At 36.9% G+C, this 15,407-nt stretch overlaps 1 protein-coding gene across 29 annotated transcripts in view; it reads right to left on the bottom strand.

Moving 5' to 3' along the window:
• LOC106166132 (uncharacterized) overlaps positions 1-15,407 on the bottom strand; it is a 97,232-nt gene that overhangs the window by 45,940 nt on the left and 35,885 nt on the right. For 20 of the 29 annotated variants that reach the window (XM_087004268.1, XM_087004270.1, XM_087004269.1 and 17 more), the window contains 16 exons: positions 14,922-15,119; positions 14,493-14,690; positions 14,230-14,328; positions 13,822-14,019; positions 13,347-13,544; positions 12,527-12,724; positions 12,066-12,164; positions 11,478-11,576; positions 8,923-9,021; positions 8,316-8,513; positions 7,786-7,972; positions 5,593-5,700; positions 5,048-5,133; positions 2,404-2,811; positions 1,874-2,043; positions 1,344-1,361 (listed from right to left, as the gene is read on the bottom strand). In XM_087004268.1, coding sequence (XP_086860394.1) covers positions 1,344-1,361; positions 1,874-2,043; positions 2,404-2,811; positions 5,048-5,133; positions 5,593-5,700; positions 7,786-7,972; positions 8,316-8,513; positions 8,923-9,021; positions 11,478-11,576; positions 12,066-12,164; positions 12,527-12,724; positions 13,347-13,544; positions 13,822-14,019; positions 14,230-14,328; positions 14,493-14,690; positions 14,922-15,119 — 2,561 coding nt within the window. Of the gene's footprint in view, positions 1-1,343; positions 1,362-1,873; positions 2,044-2,403; positions 2,812-5,047; positions 5,134-5,592; positions 5,701-7,785; positions 7,973-8,315; positions 8,514-8,922; positions 9,022-10,619; positions 10,719-11,231; positions 11,331-11,477; positions 11,577-12,065; positions 12,165-12,526; positions 12,725-13,346; positions 13,545-13,821; positions 14,020-14,229; positions 14,329-14,492; positions 14,691-14,921; positions 15,120-15,407 lie in introns of all 29 variants that reach the window. The other 9 variants (XM_087004249.1, XM_087004255.1, XM_087004274.1 and 6 more) reach the window with 6 other exon arrangements.

Genomic DNA, 15,407 nt, shown 5'->3' with positions numbered 1-15,407 from the left:
CTTCGTACCATATAGGCAGCTAAATAAAAACAATAACTAAAATATGAACATTTCAAAATAAGGCTACATCATTCTACAGGTTTATAACACTTTCAATGCAACATGCAAACATAAATACGAAATCAAAATTTTACCTTGGTATAAAAAAGTATAAATGTTTCACATTGTTAAGCAACCCATCCAAAGTCACAGAGACTCTTGAGATTTTTCAGCTGCTTTACAACAGTAACAAAAAACAGTTAGGATTGAACGGTCAATTAAACCAGGAACCAGGTAATAATTGTAAGAAAACTATTCACATTCACAGGTAAGGAGGAGGTTCTGATGTCATCATATCATATGCTAACATGCATAGACATTATGGAAAACTCTCCAGAGAAAATGAACTCTGAGAAAACATTTTCTTAAATTGATCTATTTACTGGCTACTATAATTTCCAATTTTTATTGGATTTTTCAGATGGTTAGACAACACAACTGCTTTTACTTTAAAATATTTGGAATGTGATTTGTAGATTATTACCAGAGCTAATATAGCAATATCATTTTTTTGCAGTGAAGTTTTCTGGAATGATATTTCATATTAGGCTGTCATAATACTAAGGCACATTCAGAATTGGACTAATTTCATCCAAAAATAGTCTGAAAGACATCACAAGGCAAGGGGTGGTGTAAATTTGGTTGGTTTAAGTTACCACAGGGAATGCTCTCATTAAAGAATCTTAGGAGTAAAGTTTGCATTAGCTTAGGATGAGTATCTTTGCCTACTTTGCATCAAGATGAATCCATAACAGTCCAATTAAATGAAATATTGTGTCTGTTTAATAAAAAGACAGTTATATCTTATTGACAGTGCTGCTTATTTTAAGTGAACTACTAGATTCACCCTGAATCAAAGTAGACTTAAATTTCTTGTCTGAAAGTTGTGAAACCAGTCTGTGTTCAGCATGCAACCTCAGAGAGGAAGTATGTGTTACAAAACTGCAAAGTGTTTTCCATGCAGGAAAGATGAAGAGGGCGGGGGGGGGGGGGGGGGGGGGGGGGGGGTTCTTTTGGTACAAAAAATAGGTGAGGGTATAGGTGGGGATATCAACAGGAGGAAATAAATTAAATAAAACTGTTATCACATCTAAATTCTTTAACAGAATAAAATATAAACAGTAAAGATGGTATAGTCCAAAATAAGAGAGAAACAATTCCTTTGTCTGATATGATCACCTGCATTTCTTGTAAGAGATAACAAAAGAAGCAGCATGCTTTGGTACAGCACCAGCTTTAAAAAAAGAAAAAAAAATTGACAAAATTCATACTTTTTATGGCACATTGAAATCAAAACCACTTACTTTTTCCACTTCAGCTTTCTGTGATGAGGTGTAGAAGAGAGAATAACTGGAGTTAGTGAAGCTTTTGAAGCTAATTAGGATTCTAAACACTACAGCACAGGTATGCTGTTAATTAAGGAATCATTCTTGAAGGTGAACTTGTGATTTGGACGCAAAAAAAAATTGAAAAATTTATGATGCAGTGCTTTTGTTTTTTATTGTCGTTGTTGCTCCCCAGACCCTTGCATTGAAGCTCAGAGTTTTGTGTACATCAGTTGTTCATATGCTTTGAAAAACTGTTTTAATTAGTAGAATCTAATCATTCTTTGGGTTATGCTGAAAACTGGGATCATCTAATATGTTCTACCAGATATTAGCATACCTGTACAAACATAATAACATTCTAGTCTTTTAACATCGCCAAACTCTTAACATCTCTAACATAACACCGTGCATAATTAGCAATTTTTCTGTTACAGAACGTGAAAATACTGCCACTACTGATGCATATTCAGAGGTCCATATATGTCACTGCATTCTCGCCATCTTACCCGCTAAACACAGGAGTGCGATCCACCTGGACGTTGTCCGCATCAAATTGTCCACTGAAGGTGGAGCCACTATAGGATGAGCCATAAAAGGGTTCACTGCCCAAAGCGTTTGTCTGCATCACGGGTCGTGAGTATGCAGAGGGGCGATACTGGGCTTCAATCTTGTCTTCCTGCAAGTGAAAAGAAAAACAATAGATTTCATTCTATATGAATATCATTTTTATCAAATACCTATAATGTTTTAATGATTTTCACTCAAACATATTCTTTCTTTAAAAAGAATGTAAATCATGTATCAAAGAAAATATAATTTAGAAACATTTTCAAGATAAAAAAGATATGTCTTTGAAGCTTTAACAAAGACAAACTTTTCTCTGCTTTTGGTATCCATTGGTATCCTAAAAGTATCCTTCTTTCCCAATATCCAAACACCTCAGGAGACAGAAACCAAGTTTTCTTCCAAAACAACCATGCTTATCCCGAGAAATAGAAAAAGAACATAGAAGTGAAGGGTTTATGGTGAAGTTTACCTGACCCCCATTAGGGTAATGGTTATACTGGGCCCCTTCTGGTAGAGTACCAAGACCAGAATCCTCAGGGCCGCCACGCCAGGAACCTCTCTGTTTATCATCCGCCATTGACGCGCGCATGGCAGCATCAGACAGAGACTCCTGACGTGCTTTTTTGGCAACTTTATCATCGCCAGGAGGACGTGGTCGTCTTTGGGGATCATTAAAAGACTCGGGACGAGCCTTCACTGCTCTTTTATCCCCAGGGACATAAGCAAAGTCCTCATCATACTCCCTCAATTGGTCGGGTCCAAAACCACCAGGGCTGAAAGGTCCTGGGGACAGATCCATCTGTTCCCCATATCCTGTGGGGGAGTACCCTGGGGAGTAGGGTTCCTGTGTGTATTGGTCTGGGGACAGGTAGCCGTCCTAGGCAACAACACAATGGCAACAATGCAACACAACATGCTTACAACATCTATACTAAAACCTATTGCAACTGGAAACCCTTGACAGTATGTTGTTGAAAAGTTCTTTGCCATTTGCCAAAAAAATGGGGATTTTTTTTTTCAATTTAGATGCCTGATTTTGCCATATGCCTGTGTGAAAACTTCAACAGATTGGTTTGAAAAATTAATTTCTGAATGGTACATTAACTCACATTTCTATAGGTTAAACAAGAATTAATTTATTTTAAATGTGTGTAATTAATTGAGTTTCAAAGAAGCAGAATCAATTCACCTCTATCAAGCATATTCTCCAGTGAACAGTACTAGTATGCTGGGAATTGAGGCAGGTTTCTAGACAACTCAGAATTTGGGGTGTTCAAACTGACTTTCAGAGATGAGGCAAAACTAATTCCTTCAATAGTATTTTTTTTATTTTTCTGTCTATATAGAACGGCTTCACTGGGTTTGTGTACTGTACAAGGGTGTTACAATAGGTTGCACTCACTACTCTACACCTAAGATAGTAAACAGTTCTGTTCAGCTAACCAAAATATAAAATCATTCCAGGTAAAATAAATTTAAAATTAATTTTTTTTTAATTTTAAAAAACATTCATACAACTTATAAACAAAAACATGCTGGGAATAAACTAAACTACAATCTACTGAAAAACATTTACAATACAATTTAACCAAATAAATTAACACTGTACATAAAAATATGCTCAAAATGTTGCATTTTATGAAAACAACATTAGTAACAAAATGGGGAGATAATTATATCAAAAATCAAAATAAAATTAAATAAATTAATTTGGTTACGAATTTTAAGTAAATCAAAAAACAAGTGCAAGAACATAATAATGAAAATGAAAAAATGCATATAGATAAAAAGAAATAAAAAGAATTTTAGTATATTAGTTCCTGACATGCATTCTCATGCACTCATGCTGAGTCACACAAACATACACAAATTCTACAAGATAATAGTGCAAGTTTGATCTTGTATAACAAGTGCAGGGGGGGGGGGGGGCAAAACACTAGAAAAGCATTGCCTAAATACTATGTTAGAACAGTCAGGTTATACAGATTAGTAGAAATGAACTGTGCATGCATAGCCTGGCCATACAAGAATTTTTTTCCACCAGAGACCCCCACCACTTACAGGATGTGTTCACACAAAAATCAACTTAGACTATATGACATCACCAGATTCCATGTGAGAATTTCAAAGTTTTAATCTGGTGATATAAATTAGTCCATTCTTGGTCTATAGATATGAAGTCAAACCATAACTGCATGTTTCTACACAGCAGAAGAGAGGATACCCATGTTCCTAACCCCAACCACTGAAGAGAGTTTATAGAAAGCAGACCACCACAAGAGAAGTGAAGAAATATATCAAGTTAAAAAGGACTAAAGTAAGACCAGGGCAACTCTATGTAGTAGTTGCAATAGTCATCAGCATTACTATGTCTCTTTATCCTACATAAAGCTTCAGAACTGCAGCTAAAAAGATTGCACAGTGCATAAATATATGCTGAAGATCTTCACAAGAAGTTATGAAGAAGATCACCTCAGAATAAAGATAATGAGAGGTTTATAGACAACTAAGATAGTTGCATGACCATAAAAAATCAGACTCACATAATTGATCACACCGTCCCTCCACCATGTCAACTGTGCTAAGAGTGTGAGGTTAAATTGTCAGTCAATTCACCCATGTTATACACCATACCTCCACCTGTGCAGTGCATATAGGTACACAGATACCTGCTATGTTATATCCAGTCTGTGCACTGAAGCTCTGCTAACCCCCGTTTTACACAATGCACTTTGAACCAGAATGGCACATAATTTGGGAAGTTTATTTTAAAACAATAGTGTAGCACGTGTGCTGTGTACCCAGTGCACACTGTTAAGTTTTAAATATTGCTATTCACTTCTTGGTCCAAGGCCGATAACCTTTAAGCCACAAGTAGCACCTTTTTTAAAATTTCACATTCAGCAATTTTGAAAAGCAGTTTAGTCTAAATTCACACAACTTTTCAGCTAACCTAAAAGTCAAGGTAGCTCCATCAAATAAAGCACTGAGTTATCTATATAAAACTGTCCCAACTTTGTGCCACCCTGGTACCCAATTAGCTCCACTGGGCATGTGTAAATGTGCCTTTGCTTCAAGGGCCATGGCATAAGAGTCCTATACAGTGCACTTACCTTAACAGGTCTGATAGCTGACTCTTGATGCATGTCATCCTGCTGCAGATAGGCGAAAGTCTGGTCTCCCAAGATGGTGTCTTCTCCTGCAATGACATTAGTGGGGTCAATATCTGAAATTTCTTTAGGTTTCTACCCTTCCCAGCTCAGTTCAGAGACTAGGACTCTGGACTAAAAGAGGCAGAAAGCCACCATAAGCAAGAGGGTTTGGCTGTATCCACATTGCATGAGGATAAAGCATAGTTGGTGGTGTTAAACTAGTTGACAACATGAAAACCTTACCTTTATTTTTTCTTCCAGCTGTAAACTACACAATAATTACAACATTTAAGATAATAATAAACAAACAAAATAAACTACACATCAACATCAACAAGCAAGTCTACATCAAAGCATGACGATTTGTGTGAAAATATGGCACTGTGAATTGAAACTAATCAAGCAGTAAGGAATTTGCCATTGACAGTTGTTGCTATAGTGTGCTCATTATAAGAAATAGCTCCGAATACCAATCGACCAATCAACTTTCTCCACACATGACTTACGTCCATCCACCCTCATGGAATCGCCCTGGTAATATGGCAGGTAGACCCTCTGGTCGCCTCCCAGTAATGGGGAGCGAGGCATATAGTCTTCTACAGCAAACACTTCACCTGGGGGGACAGCACAGAGATAAGCAACCACTATGACCACTGAGTGTGAGTATAGGGGGCACCACTGCATACCACCTTTAGCGTAACTGGTATAGTTGATATTTGACTTGAATTTGTCCTTATGTTGTTTGGTTATGTTACAGAAAAAAGGTGATGGGGATGAATTTGGTAATTTTAGTTAACATGAGTCAAATTTTTGTTGAAAAGATAGTATTAACTATGATACGTGTTATCATGCACATGCGTGTCACTGCTGGTGTACAACAGTGTAATTTGGTGGAAATGTGTTCTTGGAAATATTAGTATGTGTATCGGCATCTCTGAATATGCTGAAAGTATTCTATATGGGAATATTTTGAGCATGGTCATGCAATGTTAGAATGCACTTCAATTCCATGAGTCTGTTACTATAATGACACATGCTTCTCAGAGGATTCAGTAGAATGCTCACACTATCAGTAAGGAGAATATGTTCATTATGTGCAGCTGTAGAGGTAATATGTTCTGAATGTGAGAGATAATAAGTAAAGCTGTTAGTTTCTATAGAGCATTTGCATGCAAGCAGGATTGGTTACACTTTGATAACATTGATATAAGTGCAAATTGAGACACATGCTTGGAGAAATGACTCTGGGTTTCGAGGCTCAAGGCTTAGTGGACAATTAAGCAACAGTCTAAAGCGGGTGCATGAGGTATCAGCAATTCAATGCAAGAGGGTACATGAATAGAATATTGACAGAATATGGGCATACTCCATATCAATATATATTTATATACAACATCAATATAATAGTTTCATGCAAAAATGTTATAAGTAAAAAAAAATGTTCTTGCTGAAAAAGTAGTTACTTAAATTCTAGAATATTCAACATTGTGAAGTTATATTTTTATCAAAATTTTAGATTCAAGCTTTTAATGATTTTGATTATCTCTTTTCAAAATAATAATAATCACTCACAAAGAGAATTTTGACAAGTATTCATTCAATTTATTTTTAAGTAACTACTTTATCAAATGATCATAGCATACATTTAAAATTTCAATTCACTCTGTAAAAATTTCCCAATACAATATCCTACAAGAAATTTCCATATGCAAAAAGAAAAAAAATACCAATCTCTTAATACTACTTGCTACACACTCTACCCTACCAATCAATAACAAGACCCATACACTCCATTGATTAGGTTATCACTTGTCATTCTCAGGAATAAAGCAATGCATATCAAATCCCTTCAACGTCAAGGCAACATGTCCAACACAATCAATTTTACCACACCATATATTATATCCCAATTCATCAATTTTTGCCATCTCGTGATTAGCAGAGGACTCAAGTCATTATTGTCATGCTAGCAATTTCCATACATCTTTTCTAATGAGATAGGGACTGTACAGTATTTCTGGGTTATATGCATGTTCTAATGTAGAAGTAATAAAACTGTCTGGCTTCTGCCCTTATGATACATGCAGATAGACACATCATCAATCTGGCTGACAACTTTATTGATCTACTATGGCCACAGGATGATATCTCATTTCCTGAATGACTCATAGAAACAAATCAATCAATAACAGTATGCCAAGGCAGAATATGTACGGTACTAAAAATTTCATTGCAAATGGTTCTGAATGGTTTAATGCTTAGGACATTTTTGCCACCCTCCACCCTCTTCTATTGTCACATTAAACTGTTATTTTGTTGTTATTCCCCTTAATCTGCTAAATATACCTTTTTTTCATGAAATTTGAGTTTTCCTATTTCAGCCACCCCATAACTTGGGCATTTTTAAGAACTTTTAAATCATAATGCTATCTGCAAATGATACTACACCATCTTCATTTCTATTCTGAGTCCATATTTACAAGTAGACAATCACCCCTCTATCTCAAGGACCTCCCCAAGAACAACATGGGTTACAAATGTTTCCAAATCATAACATTCTATCCCACTTCTTTTCCCTAATCAACTTTCGGTATTTCCTTTTTTTTTTTTTTTTTTTTTTTGCAAAATACTTCTTTCCCCTCAGGCTACCTAACTTACCAATTCAACCTTATTTCTTATTCTGAAGTCACATTTCTTACCTCCTTCCTCCTCAGAGTCTGTGTCAAGGAGTGTCTCTTGCATGGTCTCTGGTCCGACCATCTCGTACTTTCCGCGCTCCTTGATGGTGGTTGTCTCGGTTACGACCACGGTGGTGATGGGTTTCAGAACCTCGACAGCGGAGATGTAGCCAAGTTGCTGGGCAATCGAAAGTGGAGTTTGTCCATTCTGGAAGACAGTGATATTTGCAACGATAATAATGTTATTAAATTCAAACTTTTTCTTTCCTTTTAAAAATAGTTGCATTGAGCTGTTCAAATAAATTTTATCAAAGAGTAGTATCACAACTGAGACTGTGACTATATATATTGCATGCAATTGTGTTGGTTTGCCCTTGGCTCAAAACTGACTCCAATTTTGAATTTTTTTACAAAACAGCTATAATAATTTAGCATTGCTTTCTGAATACATCTCACACAATTTTTACACTTCCTGCTAAATACAGCACTTTAGCATTAAGCCACTGCCTTGAAATAACACATATGAACACATGCACACGGTCCATACTTACGTTTGTGACTGCATTAGGCGAAGCTTTGTATTTAATCAGCAGGTCTATGACCATGACGTGGCCCTGCTGCGCCGCCTGGTGGAGTGGCGTGTGACCAACCTTGGTGGTGGCGTTGACAGAGGCGTCATGTTCCAAAAGGAACCGGATCATGTTGATCTGACCAAAGTGGCAGGCAGTGTGGAGGGGTGTGTAGCCAGCCTAATAATAATAAGAATAAGAATAATAACAACTAGATATAGAGACAATTCAGTCTTTCATCTTAATCAGACTTTATCTTACTGTAATAGTTTCTTCAATTAAAAGCTAAAATCTGAGTTGTTTTTCTGCAAAATTTCGGTATCCATCAAAACATATCATAGAATAAAACAACAGGTTCTGATGAAGCCTCTACCTTTTACATACATATTAGTTAACATGTGTGAACTCTCAATTTAAACCATTTAGATTTCCTGAGTGCATAGGACAACAACAGTAATGCTCTGTCGTCTCAGTTGATTTTGCTTGAAGTATCAAGTCTGATAAAACAACGCTACTTACTGTGCTGAAAAAAGTTTGCAAATATGAATCTGACTGAAATATCAGACACATTTCTTTTAAGTTACCATACCTTGGTGGTCGGATCAATATTAGCTCCTTTCTTGACTAGGATTTCTGCCACAGGCACTCTGTCTTCCTGGGCAGCCAAATGCATTGGTGTCAAACCATTCTGAAGGGAACGGGAGAAATTACATGAAGGACTTGGGTACAAGTTGGAGCTTACTCCATGAACATGGTTTTAAAAGAGAGAGAAATAAAAACGTGATAAAAAATTAAAAAATTCCGTGTTATAATTTAATAAATTCTTGAACATTTATATCTGACACCAAAATTTCAGCTGGTGTTGTTTACATGTAATTGCCTCCATACTTACTGATAACTTATTTTCAAAGAATGAGATACAACATATCTTTATACAAATGTGAATTTACAACTAATTCATGTATGTCAAAATAATATGAAGATTATATATAAAACATCGTACAAGCAGGTCATTTCATTCATGGCTGTGTGGCACAGCGATTGATAGGTAAAATCATTTCAGGTCAAAATAATCAAATAATAAAGCAGTCATTTCACAGTATTTTTCCATTCAGTGACATTTTAAAAGCCAATTATCTTTGGACTCATTCAGTTACAGAAGAGCCACAATCATTTTAAATTAATTTTTCATGGCATTTGAAAAGATGGGAAAAATACCAAAGGAAAAGGGAAAAGCACACTGTGTAATAACCCACATACAAATCGGAAATCATTCCAGTCTATTTTTTTGTCTCAGTCCATTTCAAACAGGGCAACAAGATCCAATTTCTCATGGACCAAAAAAAAAAAAAGAAAAAGAAAAAAAAAAAAACATCACCATGCACATAAAACCAGAATAAAAATAGCTTTTACACAAAAACCCTTTCAAATACACATTCCCCGAGGTCTATAGCATATGGTAACAGATGCTAATGTATTCTCTAGTAATGGCTCCCACTACTCAGGTTATCGATTTACTGCAAGGTCTGTTATGCACTAATTCTTTCTGTCTAGTCTATGGTTAGTTTGTCTAAGTATTGGAGTCTATCTAAGTTAACAAATGTCATATTTTTGGTGGAAAAAAATTCAAATCATCTACTCTCATATATACATGTTTTGTGTTGTGAAAAACAGTCTACAAGTAAACTATGTGGCATAGCATGTTCTTTTATTCTCCTAAGTATAATGAGTGTGTTTTTTCTTTGTTTTCCTTGTTTGAATTTGGCGATACATTAACATCAACAATACACAACCAAAATCCCACCAAAGCTCTTGAACTTACAAAAACCCATATGCCATGTAAACCAACATGTATGATATGCTTAATAAGCAATGACATTTGTCAAATTTGCTGGCGTAGTGTACATGTTGCTTAACATATTACATTATTCTAGGTGTGTGTATGATACCTGCTTTATCTTTTGTTGCTTTCACCAGATCGTTTCTGGTTTCTGGTTTTGACAGCAAAGTGGTGTAAGGAACATAAACAATGTGTGTATGTGTAAGTACTATCAAATCTCAAGTCCAAAGTTTTTAAATTCTTGCTCAAAGGGATGCAAAATGTTGATTGTGATAACGAGTTTGAAGTGTCAGCCTACATGATGGGTGTTCTATTGTGTTAGGTGTGACAATCTGCACACCCACATTGTGTCATGACAATCTGCACACCCACATTGTGTCATGACAATCTGCACACCCACATTGTGTCAGGTCCCTAAGTTATTAGTAACCTCCTAGCCTACTTACATGCGCCTTGATGTTAGCGTGTGCCCCATGCTCCAGCAACAAGGACACTATGTCAGTGTAACCATCTTGGGAAGCCAGGTGTGTTGGAGTGAAACCACTCTGGAGGAGAAGAACCAGCACACAAGGTGAGTATCAGTTAGTAAAGCACCACACACACACGCGCCCCAGCCCCAGCTAGGCAGGAGGAGATTGGCGGAGCTGGCGATGGAGTAGAGAAGATGGGGAGGTCATAAGGCTGCACTTAGAGGTGGGTGGGGGTGTTGGTAGGGGTGGTAAGACTTTATAGTCCATTTAACAGCATAATTTGAGTTAATAAATGTGCCTCATTTGATGGTTTTCCAATTGGTAAAATCTTGTTGGTAGCCAAGGATAACAAGAAAGGCACTGCGGGAGAATATCTTTCAGACATTGTTTATGTAAACACCAAATCTAGAAGCCTTTTTGGCAAGTTTATTTTGAAAAAACTGATTTTTGAAGGAATGGAGCTTTTTATGAGGGGAGGGAGGGGAGGACAGACTCTAGACAGCCTTATTACTGAACCCATCTCCTGCCACTGCCACCAGATATCAGCACCTGTGCACCATCTCATGCAAGACAGTCCACCCTACTTACTCTAGCCCTCTGATTGGGATCTGCATTGTGAAACAATAGCAAGGACACCATGTCAGAGTGTCCTTCTTGCACCGCTATGTGGACGGGAGTAAACCCACTCTGAAAGCAGTGTTTGTGCATTAGGCAAACAAGAACTTGTTAGTAATGGCAATAACAACGAGGTTTCTCCACTTCATGCTCCCACAGAAAGGAGGGGGGAAGATAGGAGAAAAACCCAGCTTGAAACGTTATTAGTTAGTTACTTACTTTGGACGCATCATTGGGGTCCCCCCCGCGCCCCGTGAGAAGTTCAACCATCTCAGTGTGGCCTTCCTGGGAGGCCAGATGGATTGGGGTGAACCCACTCTACAATTGCCAGCACGTGTTTTGTGATATAATACAGAATATTCTCGTGTGATTTAGCACACAAATGCATGCACATTAAAATTTTGCATAAGGCATATAAACAACAGAAATTTAGTCAACAAGTCTTCTTCTTACTTGTCTGAAATGCAGAGTTATGTATTTCAGGCTGATATAAGTGACAAACGAGAACAGACACTCATCTCAAGAAAAGCGTCAGCAGAGAACAAATATTAAATTTAAGTTAGGATAAAATTATGTAATATCAATATGCATATAAATTTAAATACAAATTAAAGTGTTTCTGCTTCAGAATTACACAATTCTTATTTAAAATTGCTCGACTGACAAATTTAATAAACCATTACTAAATTACTGCATAAAGTGACAAATTTAATTATCTTAATCTTTACTCATTTTAATAGTTTTTAAAATTCATTCATTTTTTAATTCCATATCACACTGACAAAAATCAACAGACTGCATAAGTACCTTGGACTCTGCGTTGGGGTTAGCACCATATTCCAGGAGAGTGGTTGCAATGTCCATCTGGTTCTTCTTAGCAGCAATGTGAAGGGGAGTATAGCCGTTCTGAAAATAGTCCCAAGGCATTAATACATGTCACTGGGAAATATTAAACAGTCACTGGACAAAATATTGCCTTGGATTTGAGAGATTTGAGGCCATCATTCAGAGCTGACTTGGCCTGTGTTAAGCACCTTAATAGGTTCTAGAATATAACTTTGTAATATTTAGCCTAACATATCAGGACAGCTTTGAGTACTCTCAACTACTGACTTAAAGTCACCTTTGTCACTCTGACACTGATGAAGATGGCACATGGCATGTCAAAATATTCCACATGAGTGATAAATTTTTCTAAGCTTGTGACAAAAGACCTTTAGATCTCTACTATCTACCCAACTGATGACACTTTTTAAACATATATCTACCTTGGCTGTTGCATGAGGAGAGGCTCCATTCTCCAACAGCAGAAGGGCTACATTGACATTGTTGTAGTGAGCTGCCACATGGAGGGGGGTCAGGCCATTCTTGCCCTGAATATCTGGGTTAGCTTCTCTCTGCAGCAAGAGGCGGGCTACCTTGATGTTTCCATACTTAGCTGCGATATGCAGGGGTGTGAATCCTTTCTGTGATTTTAAAATTATAATAATAATAATTACATTCTGTTAACAAATTCAATTCATATAATAATATTTTGTGTTCTATAACGAAAACATGTTTAAGCAATACATTAAGTCTTAAGTTGAAATAATTTGATATAAAAGATTCCGTATGGTACAAAAGAAATTGACAAAAAAGTGAGTTTTAAAATAAAAAACTGATGTCTTAAGAGTGATGAAGACTTTCACTGCAGCTGAAGTGCACTTAAAAACATTTTACTAAAAACAGCTTGTGGTTTGGAGAAAGAGACAAAAGCAGAATCCTTAGTCTAACATTTACAAAAGAGTAAGCCAATTTAATACCATAACAAAATAATGATACCCAAGTGAATTAAACAACCGATGAAATTATTCAAAGAACCTATGCCAAAATGTCGGTTGAAAGAAAATACTAATGATGCCCAAGTGAATTAGGCAGCTGATAGAACTATTCCAAGATTCTTTCCCAAAACTGTTTCTGGATAAAAAAGACTGATAATTTCCAAGTAAATTATACAGAAAAATGTTTTTTTTTAAATCTTGCCAAACTGTTTACAAAAGAAAAAAAAATAATAACACAACTTATGATACTTTTCAATGAGGTCCTTACCTTAGTCTGTACGTCCAGCTGTGCCCCATGTTCTAGCAGCACAGAGGCCACCTCTTCCTGACCTTCCTTAGCTGCGATGTGCAGCGGTGTGTACAGGTCCTTAGTGACAGCGTCAGGGGAGGCGCCATGTTGGAGCAGCAACACAACAATGTCCACATTTCCCAGGCGGGCCGCAATGTGCAAGGGAGTTTGTTGTTCCTGGGAGAGAGAAAGGAAGAGTTAATTTAAGGTCTATTATAATAACAGCCATTAAAATGGTTTTGATCATTTTTATTATATTCTATTATAATTATTATAATTTAGGTTGGATATACATCTTGTTCAATTTGATTTCTGGTCCACAGTCTTAAAGTAATATGAGTAATCTTAAGTCTATTTTAGTCTACATATATCTTGCCAAAATGTTAAGACCCACTACCAACAAAATAGAAACAACCACTTCACGTTGACAAAAAATATGAATCGCATTACTTACTCTTGCTTTTGCATCCACGTGTGCGCCATTACGAAGAAGTATTCGAATAATGTCGGTCTGGTTGGCACGTGCAGCAAGATGGAGAGGTGTCTCGCCACGTACGGTTGGGAAGTCTGGATTTGCACCTTGTTGGATCAAGTAGATCACGATGTTCATGTGCCCCATGAAGGAGGCAACATGGAGGGGAGTGAGGCCAGACTGAAAGGTGAAAAAAAAAACATTTAAAATAAAACCTATAAAATTTCTAATAGTGGCTAGCTTCAACATCTATCATGCAATTTTACAACTAAAATTTTCTTCCAGTAACTAATATTACAACTGTGATATTTTTTAAATGTTAAGTATGACTCACAAGAACTAGACAAAACCAGTGGACTATACTTATAGACCAGAGTGGTATCTCCTTACCTCTGTTGTAGCTTCTATGGTGGCCCCATATTTCAACAGAAGCTCTACAACTTTGATTCTGTTCTTCTTGCATGCTATGTGCAGAGGGGTGAAACCATTCTGAAATTAAAAATATTAAGGTAATAGTTACTTGAATGCAACTATTAAACTCAAACAGTAACTCCACACTATCTACATCCCAATACCTATTTTTAACTCTCAATTTCCAACAAAAAATAATTTCAAACATTCAAATCCAATCAATGTCATCATCCCATTCTCACCAGTGCTCTGGAGTTGGGTTCCGCTTTTCTATCCAGCAACAGTTTGGCGGTTTTCACATTCCCGCAGTGAGCAGCTACATGGAGAGGTGTCAGGTAGTCAACGGTGACATCATCAACGGGTGCTTTGTGGTACAGCAACAGTCTGGCGCAGTCCACATGGTCTCCCTGGGCAGCCATGTGGAGTGGAGTCAATCCATTCTGAAAATATGGAAAGTCAGATATAAAATACAGTAAATTAATGATAAGATGTTTATTGATAGATAAAGAAGAGTCTGGCATAGTTATGGCAAGGCCTTGAGCAGCCACGTGAAGAAAAGTCTATCCATTCTTAAAAAGGGTGTAATATTATGCTCTTATATTGTAAAGTGTTGTTAGGCAAAATTCCCAAAACTCCAAATAAATGCACTGACTTTGATCTTTTCAACTCACCTTTGTCTTGGCAGAGTAAGGTGCTCCTCTCTCCAACAGCAAGTCAGTGACTTGATCATGTCCACTTCTGGCTGAGCAATGGAGTGGAGTGAGTCCATCTTTAGTTCTGGCCTCTACGTCTGCTCCACTGTCCAGCAGCAGTGTCACCATGTGCAGCCTGCCCCATTTGGCTGACACATGGAGGGGGGCTATGCCATTCTGAAATCACAGGTAAACATATTATATATAGGCTACCAGTGTGGTTCAAGTCAACTGTGCCATTTTTTCTATCGTATGAAACCTGACCCAGGAGAATTTCACAGAATAACTTGAGCCGGAATGCTTAAGTTAAAGACCAAAACTGTTGACCTACACCCATTTTAGTAAATATTCAAGTAAATATGTAGTGGTCTACTAAAATGAAAGTAGCTGCAAGTCTAAAGCATTAGCAATTTCTTTCTTTTAATAAAACCGGTGCAATATTTCTTTCAAAGGACCAATGCTTAT

Source organism: Lingula anatina, chromosome 2, assembly GCF_051362555.1.
Source record: "Lingula anatina isolate TDL-2025a chromosome 2, LinAna3.0, whole genome shotgun sequence".
Classification (NCBI taxonomy): Eukaryota; Metazoa; Brachiopoda; class Lingulata; order Lingulida; family Lingulidae; genus Lingula; species Lingula anatina.
Note: the sequence above shows the minus strand (reverse complement) of the source record. Positions and strands in the feature narration are given on the sequence as shown.